The sequence below is a fragment of the Schistocerca americana genome, chromosome 1 (genome assembly GCF_021461395.2).
Source record: "Schistocerca americana isolate TAMUIC-IGC-003095 chromosome 1, iqSchAmer2.1, whole genome shotgun sequence".
Lineage (NCBI taxonomy): Eukaryota > Metazoa > Arthropoda > Insecta > Orthoptera > Acrididae > Schistocerca > Schistocerca americana.
Window position 1 is genome coordinate 1,124,524,668 of NC_060119.1, and position 19,064 is coordinate 1,124,543,731.

General features: G+C 42.7%; 1 protein-coding gene across 1 annotated transcript in view; it reads right to left on the reverse strand.

The window, feature by feature from the left end:
- The window catches only part of LOC124618989 (caspase-1-like), a 117,358-nt gene that overhangs the window by 80,854 nt on the left and 17,440 nt on the right, over positions 1 to 19,064 (reverse strand). Inside the window, exon 3 of the mRNA XM_047145391.1 lies at positions 7,551 to 7,843. Within this exon, the coding sequence (XP_047001347.1) occupies positions 7,551 to 7,843 (293 nt within the window). The remainder of the gene's footprint in view (positions 1 to 7,550; positions 7,844 to 19,064) is intronic.

Sequence of the window (19,064 nt, forward strand, 5' to 3'; positions counted from 1 at the left end):
CGCCTTGGAGTTCTGTATAACCAACCAATAGGATGCTGCGAATTAAGAAAAACTGCCCCATACATGTGAAGAATACCGATTTAATTAATTTGCATAATTTTTTTATGTCAATGCGGTGTTAGTGGTACAGTAGTTAAAGGTGGGAGTGCGTGAGTGGGTAACATAGGGCAGAATAGCAGGTTATATGCAGAACACAACGTTAATTTGCATAATTTTTATGTGAAACGCAGTACAATAGTTTAAGGGGGTGGGTGAAAAAGAAGAATGCCCCAGAAATGGCGTTGAAAAGCTTGTGAAGTTCGAGAAGTATACTAGAAAATGGTGAGAGGACATAACTGATTACTTAATTTGGTATCAAAGGCGGCACAATAGTTCAAGGAAATGGGGGTGTCATGGAAACCAGTTAATGGAACAATAGGTTAAGTGCCGACAAAGGCCCAAACATTAAGTTAAGACACACAGAGTACAGTACTGAACCTTAGGTTATGCAGCATGTTTGCCCCATGTCATTGCTTTTTGAAAGACCTACATGTCTGAAAAAGCAGAGAATGATGAGCAAGATAAATCCTATCCCCCCAAAACTGAATTTTTTATAAATAAACAATATAACCTTGAATTTCCTGTTATGAGATCCTTCCCATCCACCAATTTCCATATATCTCACAAAATGCCTTGAATCCCCTAAATCGTTTAAATAAACAATATTCCATACAATGTCTAAATTGTTTAAACAATATTCCATACACTACAACCGAATACCCTCCAAATGATCGATCAACTGAGTCTTTTTTCCACCAATTCCTAGGAAGAGGTGGCGGTTGGATGACTTAGGTTAGTGGAGGTGCCCTTTATTCCCACCACTTTCTAAGATTAGTAGAGGTTGCATTGTCCTAATGGAATTTGAACTTCCCACCAGGGGGACATGGCAGGGGGGCGTGGCACTTTCCAACCAGAGAGGTTAACTAATTGATCAATTTAATTAAATAGTCAATGAAATTGATAAGAGTGAGAAGGGGACCTATTCCAAGAACTCAGACCTGAAAGTGTACCTGTAGCAGCGAGGGGGGAGGGGATTGGAGGAGGGGGCGGGGGTGGGGGAACAATAGGTTAAGTGCCTGTCAATGAGAAGGAAATGGGGGTGATATGGAAAAGCACTTAACAGAACAATAGGTTAAGTACTTGTCAATCAAAGGTGAACATTAGGTTTGCTCCTGAGTGCATACCTGCCCCTGATGTAGGCCACCCCTTAAGATGGTTCAGAATCTTTCTTGCCCCTCTACTCACCCCATGACACATAGTACTTTTCTCCAAGTTCCGAAAGCTTCTCACTACATGGTAGAAGTAGATAAATACAGGATCCAGGTATCGCTGTCTCGAAATGGCACATTAATTTATTGGGTTATTTGTGTCCCATCAATTATGAAAGGGTTAACTTCTTCCTCAAAAGATGTGAAGAAGGTTTCATTCCAGGGGTGAGACACTCCATGAATTTTTTAGTGTAATTATAAATTGCAAATTTTGAGTCTGTCTTATTCAGTTTCCAAAAGGGCTTCTCCGCCGATCATGCCTCAAAGCATGTCACTTACCATGTGTCAAAAAAAGCCAAATGACAAAATTTCACCTACCAGACCCTGGTTTTCTTTATCACTATGCGGCATTCAACTGTGAAAATCACAACATTGTTTTGAACAGGCTTTAAATTTATTACTTGCAAGGTAGGAACAGTCAGTGTTCCAGCTGCTATTTAATTAATAGTATTCAGTAAGTTTTCATGCTGAGTTTTTTTCTGAATGGGGAAAAAATTTCCTACTGGTGCTCCGCAAGGTCGAATAGTGGGAGTGTTCTTATTCTTTCTGTATACAAAAGACCTCTCTTCCTCCATAAGCAGAAACATAACGCTTTGCTAATGATGCAAGCATGATAATAAACGATATTACAGGTGTAACAATAAATAGAATATTCAAAATATTTATGTATTAGATTTTAGTAAATGATATGTTTATCAATGCTGCAGTTGTTTCCAAATTGTGACTGGCTGTTCATAACAAACTTCATAACAGAGCTATTCCGCTGTGTTGCTGTTCTTTATAAAGTGACTATGTAACGCTTGCAGATGGACACCAGATATTACTCTTACGCCATTAATGTTGGAAGAATGTAAAATAGCTTTCTAAAGCTTTCATGGCCAAAATAAGCAATTAGACGTAAAGCAAATGCTACTGAACATAACTGTTTGAAAATGTAAGCAGTATGTAATTTCCAATTAAAATTTTGATCAGTATTCATACCCAGGAATTTTTAACATTCAGCTTTAGATATTTTGTTTCATCCGTGTTCTATCATTAGCGGTGTCAATATTCCCTGTGTGATTTTAGATTATCCCGGCGTCGGGAAATCTTGAATAGTTCTCGGGTATTCAGCGGGTGGTGTCGTTCAAAAGGCGTGACACTTCTGGCGTTCCTGGAGACTGACTGACGGATGCCGACTCTGTATAGTGTTTATTCCTCTTCTGCACCCTCCATCACGGTGCCATAGCGCAGTACGCGGAAGGTGGTGGGGGAAGCTCGGCGCAGGATGGTGGGGGAAGCGCGACGCGCATCGACATAATAAGAACCGCAGTCCTTCCGCGGTCGTGGCCACATGCATATTTCAGTCCCTGTGGAGAAAACTCGTCTTCTTCTTCTTCTTCTCCAGATGTCCTGACCGGAGCGGATTCCGTTGTAGACTGCAGATATAATTTGATGATACTCATGGCTGCATACCGGGCCTTCCTAAACTGAAAGCCGCTGTCCTTACTTGTTATCTCTACAAGTAGTCGGATCTCCACTGCATCAATCCCAGAAGGTGTTCGATTGCTGCAACACCTTTGTGCCATCGTAGTTCATGTCATGCCAGTTGGAGATGCAGTGCTCTGCCAAGACGCACTTTGTTGGCTGTACGTTGTCTGTGTGAAGTTTAAATTCAGTGCGTCTCTCCTGTAACGTCCGAATGGTCTGGTCCACCTAATACATTTCCCCACACTGGCAAGGCATGGGGTAAACTACACTACTGGCCATTAAAACTGCTACACCACGAAGATGAGGTGCTACAGACGCGAAATTTGAGCGACAGGAAGAAGATGCTGCGATATGCAAATGATTAGCTTTTCAGTGCATTCACACAAGGCTGGCGCCGGTGGCGACACCTACAACATGCTGACATGGGGAACGTTTCCAACCGATTTCTCATACACTAACAGCAATTGACAGGCGTTGCCTGGTGAAACGTTGTTGTGATGCCTCGTGTAAGGAGGAGAAATGCGTGCCATCGCGCTTCCGACTTTGATATAGGTCGGATTGTAGCCTATCGCGATTGCGGTTTATCGTATCACGACATTGCTGCTCCCGGTGGTCGATATCCAATGACTGTTAGCAGGATATGGAATCGATGGGTTCTGGACGGTAATACGGAACGCCTTGCTGGATACCAACGGCCTCGTATCACTAGCAGTCGACATGACAGGCCTCTCCTCCGCATGGCTGTAACGGATCGTGCAGCCACGTCTCGATCCCTGAGTCAATTTGCAAGACATCATGATGGTCGCATCCGTGTTTGGAGACATCGGGGTGGACGCACATTGGAAGCGCGTATTCGTCATCGTCATACTGACGTATAACCCGGCGTGATGGTATGGGGTGCCATTCGTTACACGTCTCGGTCACCTCTTGTTCGCATTGACCGCATTTTGAACAGTCGACGTTACATTTCAAATGTGTTACGACCCGCGGCTCTACCCTTCATTCGATCCCTGCGAAACACTACATTTCAGCAGGACAATGCACGACCGCATGTTGCAGGTCTTGTACGGACCTTTCTGGATACAGAAAACGTTCGACTGCTGCCCTGGCCAACACATTCTCCAGATCTCTCAGCAATTGAAAACGTCTGGTCAATGTTGGCCGAGCAACTGGCTCGTCACAATACGCCAGTCACTACTCTTGATGAACTGTGGTATCGTGTTGAAGCTGCATGGGCAGCTGTACCCGTACACGCCATCCAAGCTCTGTTTGACTCAATACCCAGGCGTATCAAGGCCGTTATTACGCCCAGAGGTGGTTGTTCTGGGTACTGATTTCTCAGGATCTATGCACCCAAATTGCATGAAAATGTAATCACATGTCAGTGGTAGTATAATATATTTGTCCAATGAATACTCCTTAATCATCTGCATTTCTTCATGGTGTAGCAATTTTAATGGCCAGTTGTGTACGCTTTTTCGGAGTCCTAACTCGTCTTTGCTGATCCTAATAAGGTTTTCGTATTGCATGGAGGGCGAAATAAGCACTTGATATTGTAGTTTCGGATCATTCTGCCGATCTTTGCCGACGTGTTCCGGACGGACAGTAAAATCGGTGTCGCAGCCGATCTGTCTTCGTCCTCGGCAGACGGCGATCTCGGCTTCTTCGGTCTCAGTGCACGTTTTATGTGGAGGTTCTTGTAACGTTCGTGCGGAACACGGCCTGTAAGTGCTGCATTTCATCTGCTAAGCTGTCATGGTCCGAGAATTCGCGAGCTCTGTGCACCCGTGTGCCCGGGCATCTTCTCGCTGGGAAGAAACATGACCGCTGGAGGCATGCAGGTACCAACCCGCATGTGTCAGTTTGCGATACATACTGTGTCCTAGTGATCCATGTGGTCTTCGCTTGATGAGCACTTCCAGAAATGGGATCAGGTGGATTTTTCAACCTCCATCGTAAACTTGGTATTCAGGTGGCAGCGATTTCATGTGCTGCAGGAAGCCTTGTAGGTGATGCCGTCCATTACGAATTCATCGTCTACATGTCGAAAAAATCAAATGGGTTTGGAGACTGCCGACTGCAGGGCTTCTTCTTCAAAAGCCTCCATAAAAATATTGGCCGCTATTGGTGACAGTGGGCAGCCCATCGCTACTGCACCATACGGTCGTAGTGGTTCCCATTGAACAGGAAGTACGTTGACGTAAGCACGAATTCGAACACTTTCGTTAGCGTTGGTCCGAACATTTCTCCTGTGCGGCTTAACGAGTCTCTCAGGGATACTCTAGTAAAGTGGGCTACCACGTCGAAGCTTAAGATGAGCTCGTCGTAGCCCAAACGGATGTTTTGCCCCTGCTGGACGAAGTTCGCCGAATTTCTTATGTGCTGCAGACATTCGCCCGCAAACGGGCTGAGCATTAACGGCAGGTGTTTTGCTAATTCATATGTTGGTGCTCCATTGTTGCTCTCGGGGTGTTGTTTTGGGGGAAGGGAGCAAACAGCGAGCTCATCGGTCTCATCGGATTAGGGAAGGACGGGGAAGGAAGTCGGTCGTGCCCTTTCAGAGGCATTTGCCTGGAGCGATTTAGGGAAATCACAGAAAACCTAAATCAGGATGGCAGGGCGGAGATGCATTCGTTCCATGTTGACTTCAGGTAGTTAGTAAAGTCTGGAAGGGGTAGCTGCTCGTGGACGAAGATTCTTCCTCCTATTCTTATCTGGAAAGTTGTGCTGGAGAAGCTCAATTGTCTTCCTTTTCACTCTGTTGGTAGGCTCGACCTCAGTTCTCCTATAGGCGTCGCCTTCCAATGGGTCGTCAGTTTTTGCTTATATAAGTTACGTGGTAGCAGGACTGTTCAATTTCCCTTTGTTGCTGGGAGGATGAAGGATGACATTCTCGACATCTTCACGGTGCCGTTTCAGTGCTTTTCTCTCTCCCTTTGAAATGTTTGGCTTCGGGGGGGGGGGGGGGGGGGGGGTCGCTCTAGTAAGTGCACAGCATGTTTTCCGTCGTATTTCCTCTGAAGCATCACGTGGAAGTGCAAGAGAGGTCAGTTCCACTGCGTTATTGAATTGCGCTGTTGATATTGTTGTTGTCGGCATCGGTGCGAAATTTAGTCCCTTTCCAAGTACAGATAATTTAGCATCGTCAATTATTTTCTCTATACAGTTTATGACAGTTCTCTGAGGTTCTCCTTTCGGTGGTTTGGCTACAAGCCATTCGTATTTAGCAGTTTCCTGGTGGCTGATTGCCATGACCTGTTGGCTTGAGACCAGCTAACTGCATCTATCCACTCACAAAACCAAACAGCACTCAATAGTTTCGGTGTTGCAAGACAAAAAGGAAATCCTACGAAAGTGGTTATTTTGTGAAGCACTTCCAAGAAAATGATCGCTTGTTCATTTGATTCCACTAGACATGTCACAACCATTACCTTAGAAATCAGAGAATAGAGAAACAGTTGAATGCTTATGATGTAGAATAATTTGTTTGCCACAAGTATCAACTATATCAGGAGAACCTACCGAAAACGTCGCATCAATCTTCATTATGACAGTTCCAGCTGTCAGGCAATAGTCAGTTAATTATTTCACGTCAAAAGACATAAATTTAATCACAAACTATTAATTCTAATATAAATTTCGCGATAGACAAAGAGAAAGGAGGTCAAATTTCATTTTTGGTTGTACAGGTAGTTAAAGAACTCAACGAACTTCAGGGTGGAAAGTTTACAGAACGCCCACTCATACGGACAGATACCTTCAGAGAAATTTCAGTCACAATGGCGAGCAGGACAAGGAGTGGTAAAAACGTTGACGGACCGAACTGAAAGGATATGCGAACCACAGTACTTGGTGCTCGATCATTTAAAAATTGCCTTCAGAAGAAACGGCTACCCGGACAAAGAGATAAGCAGGACACTACGCCATAAAAGTTCTGGTGCTTCTAATGTAAACGAAACAACTAAGGCGGAAGTTTACTTCCCATTCGTCAAAACAGTTACAGATCGCTTCAGCAGCGTGTCCAGAAGACACGATATTGACGCAGTGTTTAAACCAATATGAAAAGCGCGCGTATATTTTTGAACATTACAGGGGACCTACGCTCGGCGCTTGCTACAGTGTAAGTATAAAAAGCCCTTTGCACATACGGTTAAGGGTATATAGGAGATGAACAACTGTCGTCTTTGCAACATGGATAAAATGGTATTAGCAGATTACGCAGAGAAACTAGGGAACACCAAGATTTGTTTCTCTGGCTCAAATGGCTCTGAGCACTATGCGACTTAACTGCTGAGGTCATCAGTCGCCTAGAACTTAGAACGAATTAAACCTAACTAACCTAAAGACATCACACACATCCATGCCCGAGGCAGGATTCGAACCTGCGACCGTAGCGGTCGCTCGGCTCCAGACTGCAGCGCCAATGTTTGACAGCTGTCTGATGACGTCATTGATCCACCGTTGTGTGGATTCTCATCACCATTTCAATACTTTGAGTACATTTGTTTATGAGTTACCATTCTTAGAAAAGAAAATACTTTTCCGTTATTTGTTCTCACGCATGCAAAAGGGTATTAATTTTAGTGGTGAATATTTTTGGAAACAGTAAAACGATTTGTACTAAGGAAGCGTTTTTTGCTGGTTCCGTAAACACGTAATAGACTGCCCTCGTACTTAGCCATCTGTATGTTGAATTAAATGTGCTTGCAAACAGTAGAAACAATTTTAAATCGAACTGCAGTTATTTCTCCTCTCCCCTTGACTATTACTTACCCCGTCTCAGCTCATTCCTTATTTGGTAGAGGTATAGATCGTCGAAACAGAGTACTTCGAAGCCAAGACTTCTGAACATACCACGAAGAGCGTCTCTGTCGACTTTTGTGCCAAGCCTATCTTTTGGTTGGTGGTTCCCATCTGCACACCGACGAACGTCAAATACCTCGTGGCTGAAGATGAGGGCTACACCGCGCTCCCGGTTGCCCATGAAGTACTCCTCAGCTTCGCGGGAGACACCAGGGTTTGGCAGAACGTTAGAGGAAGTTGGTATCGACTCCGCCTGTCCCCGCCTGAAACCAAACAACTAATTACTTGGTGCTTATCGCAACATACGGTAGCTCTGAACTCATACCAACTTGCAGCATTTTATAGCAGTCTGCAAATTATCCATTCATCTGCGAATCTAATGAATCAAACAAACTGGTATGGGATTAAAGCGGACTGTGAGGCAACGCAGAGTTGAACAGTTTGTAGTTCGCGCTAGTCTAGCAGTTCGTAGTTCATCCAAGGCATTAATTATTGAGAAAATAGTTGGCTGTAACTGAGAGACAAGCTGAAATGGTGGAAGTTGGCATCTGACAGTCGCTACCTTATTCTCGTCACTACCGCTAATGAAGCACCACTCATGTAGCTTGACAAAGGGCCTTGTCGTCATTTAAAGTTTACGCAGCTGCTACTAGCGAAACAAATTGTCTGTCTCATACTCAGACAGCGCAAAAATACGGAACCCACGATATTATCTAATATGACGAATGTGGGCTGTGTCAGTGAAGAGAAGACGGAGATCAAAAGCAAGACTCCCTTCTGAAGGGTCAAAATATTCAGCTGGAAGAGTAAATAATTCAGACAACGAAAGGATGCGTTGACAGTTGAACAGACAGAGTAAACACATGATTAAGAAAAGTGTTGTAAAATACGTAAATGAGAAGTCTTCGCAATTGTATGTACTTAATTTAAGTGACGGTAAATCTAGAACTTAAGGATAAATTCAAAAGCACTCACAGATATGAGAAGGACTGCCAACCAACGGGAAAGCTTTATCTCGGTCAGGGTGCAAGGCCTGCGAGATACGCACAACACAGGTGAAAGCTTGACGCAGCTTGGCAACTTGGGTGAGGGTAGTGCGGTAGGAGACTTTCGCTGAGAGTAGAGCATCCAGTGTCTCAGTATTATTTAATCAAGGCAAATTTATTCACTATGCTGTGTTTGTAGAAAGCTGGGAAATCCCGTTTAGATCCAGCAGTTGGTATTGTAGACTATTCAGCCGTTACAAGTCACGGTGCCCGGGGTGCACCACGTGGAGGCTAGTGTACTTTGCATCGAGGCAGTGAATAACATCGTATCCACTTTAAAATTTCCAGTATGGAAATTATAAACCTCTTTAAGCCTCCAGCCCAAGCTTGAAATGACAACACAGTCCGAGATATCCAACACCCTGCAGTCATCATGGGAGACAACTATCGCAGCACTCAATGGGGATACAACTATACCAAACAAGGTGGCGAAGAAGTATCCAGATGGGCGGAGACACAGAATACTTTTCTAATATATGATCCCAAAGACAGGAGCACATTTCACTCTGCTAGATGGGGTGGAGACTACTGCCCAGATTTGTGCTTAGTCACAAAAGATGTACAAAATGCACCTTTACTCTGCAACAAGAATTTCCCTCGCAGCCAACATAGGCTTGTTCTGCTCAACGTGGGGACACAAATTCCTGTCATCAGATCGATTCCTAAACCCCGATTGAATTTTGGTAAATCTAACTGGGAGAACTATACTTCTGAGCTAGAGTTTAACATTCAATAGATTCCTCCAAAAGCAGAAAATTTGGGGGTGATTTGTGGGCTTGCTTATATTCATCGCCGGAAAGTACGTCCCCAGGGGCTATCGGAAAATATACATTCCTGGATGGAGCCGGGAATGCACTGACCTGTATAACGAATACCTGGAGAATGCCGACCCTGATGTCGCTGACGAGCTTTCGCAATGTTTGGACTCAGCTCGCCAAGAGAAATAGCACAAATTATTGAATGAAATGAGTTCCGAACATTCCAGTAGAAAGGCGTGGCACTTACTGTCAAGACTGGGTGCGACTTCAATGAAAACATTACACAATACTGACTATATAAGACCCAATGATGTTACCAACAGAATTTCGAAACTTACGAGTAGAACGCCAGAGACAGAGAAAAAGAAAACCAGAGAAATCATAGCAGAACTGAACTGCGTCAAAGGAAGAACACGTGGCACTGATACCTCAAAGAATTTTGGGACACCCGAGATCTCCAAGGCCATTAAGTACAGAAAAACAGGGAGAGTTGCAGACATCGACAGCGTATACCCAGAATTTCTTAAGCGTAGCGGCCCCACTGCTCAACGATGGATGACAGAATTCTTCAACGACATGTTACAGACTGGAAGACTGCCAGTCCCTTTTAAGAAAACCAAAATCATAGCAATCCTAAAACCGGGAAAGACAGGAAAGCACCCTGAACTCTACACACGATGATGACGTTTGGTTTGTGGGGCGCTAAATTGAAGACTACAGACCCATAGTTCCCCTGAGCGTCTGCTATAAATTGCTCGAGAGGCTCATTCTCAAAAGAATAAAACCCACTGTTGAGGAGAAGATACCAGTTCAACAGGCTGGCTTTAGATATAAGAGGAGCTGCAGCGACCAGGTACTAGCAGCAACCACACGTATCGAAAGGGGCTTTGAAGAAAAGAAAAAATCCACAGCTGTATTTATTGATCTATCGTCTGGGTATGACACAGTATGGAGACAAGGAATGCTACTGAAATTCTTATGCATCATACCTCGTAAAAAACTGGCCACACTACTTAACAACATGCTGGCAAATAGACACATCGAAGTACACCTCAATGGCAAGAAAAGCCGCAATTACCAACTGAACGACGGCCTTTCCCAGGGATCAGTTCTTTCTCCTGTGCTCTTCAATGTGTACGTATCTGACCTACCAAACTTCAACCCTAAAAGTTCATTTACGCCGACCACATATGTTTAATTAGCCAGTCTGTCGACTTCGAGACTTCAGGAATTACTCTTGAAAACGACCTGAAAAAGATGGATGGATATTTTCAAGTTGTTGTTGTTGTGGTCTTCAGTCCAGTGACTGGTTGATGCAGCTCTCCATGCTACTCTATCCTGTGCAAGATTCTTTATCTCCCAGTACCTACTGCAGCCTACATCCTTCTGCACCTGCTTAGTGTATTCATCTCTTGGTCTGCCTCTACGATTTTTAGCCTCCACCCTGCCCTCCAGTACTAAATTGGTGAACCCTTGATACCTCAGAACATGTCCTATCAACCGATTCATTCTCCTAGTCAAGTTGTGCCACAAACTCCTCTTCTCCGCAATTCTATTCAATACCTCCTCATTAGTTATGTGATCTACCCATCTAATCTTCAGCATTCTTCTGTAGCACCACATTTCGAAAGCTTCTATTCTCTTCTTGTCTAAACTATTTATTGTCCATAAAATACTGATATCGACAAATGCATACAATATCAAGTCATACAGAATAAAACAGTAGATGATGTATTAATTCCATACTTTACTGTATGGAATTAATACATCATCTATTATTTTATTCTATATGACTTGATATTGTATACATTTGTCGTTATCAGTATTTTATCTTATAATCTTTATTATATATATATATATATATATATATTATACATATATATATCATATATTTTATATATATATCATCTATCTTAAAATGCGCCAGATGTAATCTGATGCTGTATTACTGATGTAATCTGACGCTGCATTTAAAGCCATAGGAAGTAAAAAATAAAAGAATGCAACTATGAGAAAATTGGACCACGATGTATCAGACACCGTTCTCACCTAAAACGTGTGTGCGTAATATGACTACGCAGCGTACGATTAGCTTTTTGGGGAACTTATTGGTCTACTTTATAGCAGTGTTTGTTACTGATTATGGATTTGTCACGACAAGTTGTCATAGAATGCTATGTCAAGGTCCTGATATAATGACAGAGGTCTCATCTTCAAGGTTAAATGGATTAATGCGCCCAGTTAAGCTAACTACACTTGAAAATTGTCAACAACAGCTTCACTTTTCGTTATAATTGATTGTCTTTGTTCAATTTAAGTAATAGACAGTGAAGTAAATTGTCTGTTTAGTTTTTGTTCAGTTATATACAGGGGATGTATCCTAATCAATGGCTTAATCGCATACAGTTGAAAGTACGCTGTACCAGAAGCAAAAATAAATAAATAAATAAAAAGTCTCGATAAACAAGGGCTCTCAATCGCATACCTTAAGAGCGTCCTCATAGCTCTTAAGGTAAGCAATTTAGAGCCTATGCTTACCTGACGTCTATTTCATTGTTCAGCTCCACACTGCCACCTCTGAAAATATGGAAAGCCGAGAGTTTGCAGCAGAAGAGATTTGATTCATAGTGTCGAAGATGAAGAAGTGTTCATAGCTCTTAAGGTACACTTGTTAAGAGTCCACTTTTGCTCATACTTTTTTACTTGTAGTATTGTGACTTTCAACTGTACGCGTTGACGCCCTTAATTATGATACACTCTGTATAATCAGTTTTGTTAAGGTGAAAGGTTTTGTGGATCAGGAAAAATTAACTTATTATTAAGTTAATTGCATAACTTTACGCTTTTCTTGTTACTCAAATGGTTCTTTTATTATTCATTTTTGTTGACACGTTGCTTCCTAAATATGGCAACTTCACTAACCGAATTCCCCATCTTGCGATACTAATGAATTAACATGAGAGCAATTTGCATGGAATGGCAATCGAATCTCAATGTAGACAAGTGTAATGCGCTGCGAATACATAGAAGGAAAGATCACTTATCATTTAGCTTCAATACAGCAGGTCAGCAAATGGAAGCAGTTAATTCCATAAATTATCTGGGAGTACGCATTAGGAGTGATTTAAAATGGAATGATCATATAAAGTTGATCGTCGGTAAAGCGGATGCCAGACTGAGATTCATTGGAAGAATCCTAAGGAAATGCAATCCGAAAACAAAGGAAGTAGGTTACAGTACGCTTGTTCGCCCACTGCTTGAATACTGCTCAGCACTGTGAGATCCGTACCAGATAGGGTTGATAGAATAGATAGAGAAGATCCAACGGAGAGCAGCGCGCTTCATTAGAGGATCATTTGGTAATTGCGAAAGCATTTTGGAAATGATAGATGAACTCCAGTGGAAGACTCTGCAGGAGAGACGCTCGGTAGTTCGGTACGGGCTTTTGTTGAAGTTTCGAGAACATACCTTCACCGAGGAGTCAAGCAGTAAATTGCTCCCTCCTACGTATATCTCGCGAAAAGACCATGAGGATAAAATCAGAGAGATTACAGCCCACACAGAGGCATACCGAGAATCCTTCTTTCCATGAACAATACAAGACTGGAACAGAAGGGAGAACCGATATTGGTACTCAAGGTACCCTCCGACACACACCGTCAGGTGGCTTGCGGAGTATGGATGTAGATGTAGATGTAGAAATGTCCAATGTGTAGCTCTAGGTTAAGCTACAACGGTACTAGACAATGTAGCTACTGTTTAAAGTGTGTCTCATTTCTTGAACATGTTAATAATATACAAAATAACAAAAACAATTCGACGTTCAATCTCCTACCCCACTAATGAATGCAGTACAGTCCTCAAGAAACGAGACAAATTTTTAACTGTAAGTACTTTTACGTTTCACTTTCAATCTTTTATGTGAAGTGTTTTAGATCCAAATCAATAAGTGTAAACCAACACCAGGTAACATTTCAAAACACGCACTGAAGATGCCTTTTTAATTAAGGCGAAACACATTTCGGTGATTAAAAACATTCTTCAGAAGCATTAAAAAGGCGCTTTTATTGACACATGTTATTTAGCTTCTACGGAAAGTAGTCACTTGTTTCCTGTATACAGTGGTATCAACGACGATCAGCTACACAGAGCCTCCGACATTTACCACCAAAAGATTTATATAGACAGTATCATTCATAAGTACTTCTATGCTTTTAGAAGATAAAAGTGTCAAAACTGCCAGACCTACAGAAAATAACACATATCACAGGACAGAGCATCTCGAATGTTTTGATTCTTCACAAACACCATGCCATAGATGCAGATGCAGAGAAGCAGGCGCGTCACAATATGCAGACATTCCCCTAATCCTCTCCGTATTGTCGAACTGAATTACAGAAGTCAACACCCGCAGGCAGGCAAACCAGTGAACATATTTCCAAAGTGGGCTGCTGTTTTAGCAGCCTCATGCATATCGCAAGCACATACTGTTCCGGTGTAACGACAACCGCCGACACGAAGATCAAGAACGTAACCGCAGAGAAGGCTGTGAGACGACATCAGCCAATAGAAGGCTGGTAGGACCTCACCACGACAGGAGCGGCCCCTATCCGAAGAGAATATAAGCGCCGTTCCTGCCAGGCTCGGCCGGACAGTGGAAGGCGCACACTACCGGGGGCACCAGCAGACCTGAACTAGAAACCGCGCACCAGAAGGGCCATGATTAGTGATCCATATGATCTCGTGTGAGTTACTCGCATAGACATTGTATACAACGAAGAACATTGATTATATGCATGTCGCCAGTTGCTTGCGACCCAAAGTTAAGTATTGTCAATCTACACTACTGGCCATTAGAATTGCTACACCAAAAAGAAATGCAGATGATAAACGGGTATTCATTGGACAAATATATTATACTACAACTGACATGTGATTACATTTTCACACAATTTGGTTGCATAGATCCTAAGAAATCAGTACCCAGAACAAACACCTCTGGCCGTAATAACGCCTTTGATACGCCTGGGCATTGAGTTAAACAGAGCTTGGATGGCGTGTACAGGTACAGCTGCTCATGCAGCTTCAACACGATACCACAGTTTGTCAACAGTATTGACTGGCGCATTGTGACGAGCCAGTTGCTCGGCCACCATTGACTAGACGTTCTCAATTGGTGAGAGATCTGGAGAATGTCCTGGACAGGGCAGCAGTCGAACATTTTCTGTATCCAGAAAGGCCCCTACAGGACCTGTAACATGCGGTCGGGCATTATTCTGCTGAAATGTAGGGCTTCGCAGGGATCGAATGAAGGGTAGAGCCACGGGGCATACACATCTGAAATATAACGTCCACTGTCCAAAGTGCCGTCAATGCGAACAAGAGATGACCGAGACGTGTAACCAATGACACCCCATACCATCATGCCGGGTGATACGCTAGTATGACGATGACGAAAACACGCTTCCAATGTACGTTCACCACGATGTCGCCAAACGCGGATGAGATCATCATGATGCTGTAAACAGAATCTGGATTCATACGAAAAAATGACGTTTTGCCATTCGTGCTCCCAGGTTCATTGTTGAGTACACCATCGCAGGCGCTCCTGTCTGTGATGCAGCGTCAAGGGTAACCGCAACCATGGTCTCCGAGCTGATAGTCCGTGCTCCTACAAACGTCGTCGAACTGTTGGGGTAGATGGTTGTTGTCTTGCAAACGTCCCCGTGTGTTGACTCAGGGATCGAGACGTGGCTGCACGAGCCGTTACAGCCATGCCTGTCATCTCGACTGTTAGTGATACGAGGCCGTTGGGATCCAGCACGGCGTTCCGTATTACCCTCCTGAAGCCACCGATTCCATATTCTGCTAACAGTCATTGGATCTCGACCAACGCGAGCAGCAATGTCGCGATACGATAAACCGCAATCGGAATAGTCTACAATCCAATCTTTATGAAAGTCGGAAACTGATGGTACGCATTTCTCCTCCTTGCACGATGCATCCCAATAACGTTTCACCAGGCAACACCGGTCAACTGCTGTTTGTGTATGAGAAATTGGTTGGAAACTTTCCTCATGTCAGCACGTTGTAGGTGTCACCACCGGCGCCAACCTTTTGCGAATGCTCTGAAAAGCTAATCATTTGCATATCACAGCATCTTCTTCCTGTCGGTTAAATTTCGAGTCTGTAACACGTCATCTTCGTGGTGTAGCAATTTTAATGTCCAGTAGTGTACTTCATCGTAATAAAAACCATTGTTGTGATTTGTTTGTATGTTGTCTACCTATCCGAGAACAGCTTCCTAGCCACCCTATAAGACACGTTTGGGCAGGATCGCATACATACTGATGCCTGCTGCATCAAAAAAATCACCTGTAATGTAACTGAAAAGCTAGGAGTGTGCTCTAGTGAGCAGCAATGGCCCTGTAACCCTCACTTGGGTACGCCTGAAGTTACTTACACATCTGAAGATTTGCATTTTTAGATCGACGTGATTGTTTGAAAGTACTAAGGAGTCCTGAATCCACTTACAAACCTGATGCGATATTCCATAAATTAGTATTTTTTCAATAAGCAACAGCGCAGAATTTTACCAAATGCCTTCCCATAGTCAACGAACACACCTTCAATTTGGACACTGTGATAAATTTCCTTTTGGATCTCATGGACGAGCAGAACTTAGTTTCACTCGATCACTGCTCATATATGGTGCTATTAACAGTGGGGATTTACGGCCTTCATAGGCCAAATGTTTCATTACTAAAATCAGCGGTATAGTCCTGTAACACATCTGTCCGACTGCTCTTCTTGAAAACAGGAATGGGCTTCATCTATTCGCAATGGATCGCTTCGTTGCTCCAGCGAGGTTCAATACAATGCTGTTAGAAGGAGAACGGATCGTGGTACTAATGTGTTTCTGGGCGGTTAGTTCATAAATTCGTTGTCTGATAAGAGTCTTCTTGCTTATTTCAGTGATTTCCTCGCTTACCTGTTCTCACCGACAGTGTTGGGTGCTTTAGTTCAAGCTTCTATGTAATAACAGTAACGTAAACCAAACATATGTACCTCAAAATAGTTATCAACGGTCATGAAAGACTCTGCCCTCGTGCACCCTCAAATATACGTCGTCAACAGTACACCTCAAGAGAGGTCTATTACATTTCTCTCTAGCTGACTAGAAGCTGCGCTGGACGATTGTGACAAATTTTGAACTAGCTGCACAGGTTAGTGCATGATCTCGTCTAGATACACTTCGAACTTCCTAGAAGCTACGTGAGGCTACTGAACGTAAATGGATACGGAACGTTGCTCGTTTTTGGTACCATACCTTGCAACCACTATATACTGACGACAAGTCAACTTAATTTAAACACCTAAACTAAGAACTGTTTATTGTAATCTTACTAAGTATTTTACGTAAATGACCTCCCGTCTTATCTTGAGAAAGTGTTGTAATCCATTTGAATGAGAAATGAAGCTAGGTGAATGGAAGGTAGAGTTAAGTTCGTTGTTGGATCTCTTAAGACAGGTAAAGATCTAGACGCTGACTTATTGAAAAATGGGAGCGTATTAGAAATCAAACAGTAGCAGTACGAACTCATATGGCTGGAAATGCAACTGTTGGAGAAATTTGTGCGTGACATTTATCTAGTAGTGCATGTCCAACGGCTATTAATGGTCACGATGCTGATTATTGTAATTACGTGTAGTACAAATGTGCTAACATTTTACCATCAAGCACACGTGTGTTCCAAGGACACATCTAACACCACTACCTCATCTCTTACACACAGGTGACGTCCCAAGTCTCCCTCCTCCCTTATCTCGTGTAACTACTCCAGTACCCTGGCGTCGCCTTCTGTTCTGCCATCAGTTACACCTTTTACTCACCCCGAGAGTCCCACCATCTTCCTCTCACGAGTTTATCTCCTAGCATAACCAATGGTTTCTCTAGATAACCCCTTCAACATACTCTGGCAACAATTACAGCAACAAATAACCCTTGAATTCTGCCCCCAAGGCCTTCATCTACCAATTTTCCTTACAAAACACTAACATACCTAAGGATAACACTCGATCAAATGGCTTCAAAGCAACATATAATGTAAGTCTTTTGTGCCAGCGTGCCGTATTTGAGGCCCCAAGACACTAACAGACTACTGATTGCGATTGCTTCTTGTTGTTAATTTCTGTCGTGTGCACTCAGCGGATGTTTTAAAAAGTAAGTGTTACAGTGATTTCGTGGATACGAACAGCACAGTGTCAGGAGGGTATTTTTAGACGTTTCTCTGGTCTTAAAGGCATATTTGGTCTAGTTAGACGATTGATTTAGCGTCGTAAATGTAAACAACAAGAGAAGTATGTAATATAACAAGGTTGTTCGTAATTCACTATTGTCCTCAATATGGACTAAGCCCTGTTCTCTTCCCGAAGACATTGTGAACATATTTTACGATATTTGGTCTGTTTAAAATCTTTCCTTCTCATTGCATTGGAGTGGAGAGCTTTTGGAGTTGGACTGATAGGAAATCTAAGGTCCAACGACTGAAATACGACCACTACGTAAAAGTGATCACCACAACCAAAATTCGTGTATGTGAAAGAAAATATCGTTTGAACGAGTCAATAACGAATGAAACGTAATTCCTTTGCTCTTTTGGCTATAATCAGAATCATCAGGTTGGTTGTCTTGATCAAAACACATCCACTAGAAGCAAATGTTTAGGACAAATGACATGGCGGATGTCGCTTTCAAGTCATGACAGTTCCCCTTATTATACCTTCATGGTTATTTTTTATTCTTCGAATTGGTCAGAGAATGTAACGATTAATTCCGCTTACGTAGTAACGCAGGTGTATCACTTTGTGTGTGCGGACTCTTACCTAATGACCAAGGGGGTGAAATTCATGTAGGGACTTCCTGTAAGATCTTGGTTCGCTGCCAGGCCACTTGGAGCGCTGGAAAGTTATCAATCCTTTCTCATGTCATTTTCTTATTGAGTGAATTAACGTCTTCCATATTTGTTTTGTTTCGTTGTAAGCAGAAGATGGTTTCATAACATGGTGTTCCTAATTGCGACTCTTTGTTCGTGTTGCACTCTTTGAATTGCATCATAAACATGCTGTTCGCATTCTGCTTGATTTTTGCTCGCATCCATAATAAAACGTGTGGTAAGTGATTCATTATTTGTTTAAGTTTCCTGTAAAATGGAAGGTTTCTTTACATAGTGTTCTGTAGACTCACGTACATTTGTTCCTACTTAAGAAACTGTGTGTGATCTGTCGATTTGACTGTGTTGTACTTTATTTTCGCTTACATCCGATATTCGTACGTTTTCGTATTTAAAGGAAAAATTTTGACGGAACTGGTATTCAGCTTTATTACATCTTGACACGGAGTGAGTACGTAATACCGCTTTGAATGGAGTTGCTTCCTGCCACGACGTCACTTACAAAATTTTACGTAACTGTGAACCACAACTGCTCAGAGCCATTTGAACCATTATTTGAACTTCTATTAGTCAGATTTCTGTAATCTTAACGTGTATAAAAACCGCTGATAATTTGAAACGTCTTTTAGCCCACAGGGACTTTTTGCTTTTCACGTATATTCTTTGTATTTTATTATGATTTCTCTCAGCGTGTTTTTCAATGCCTTGTAACTATGATCAATGTAA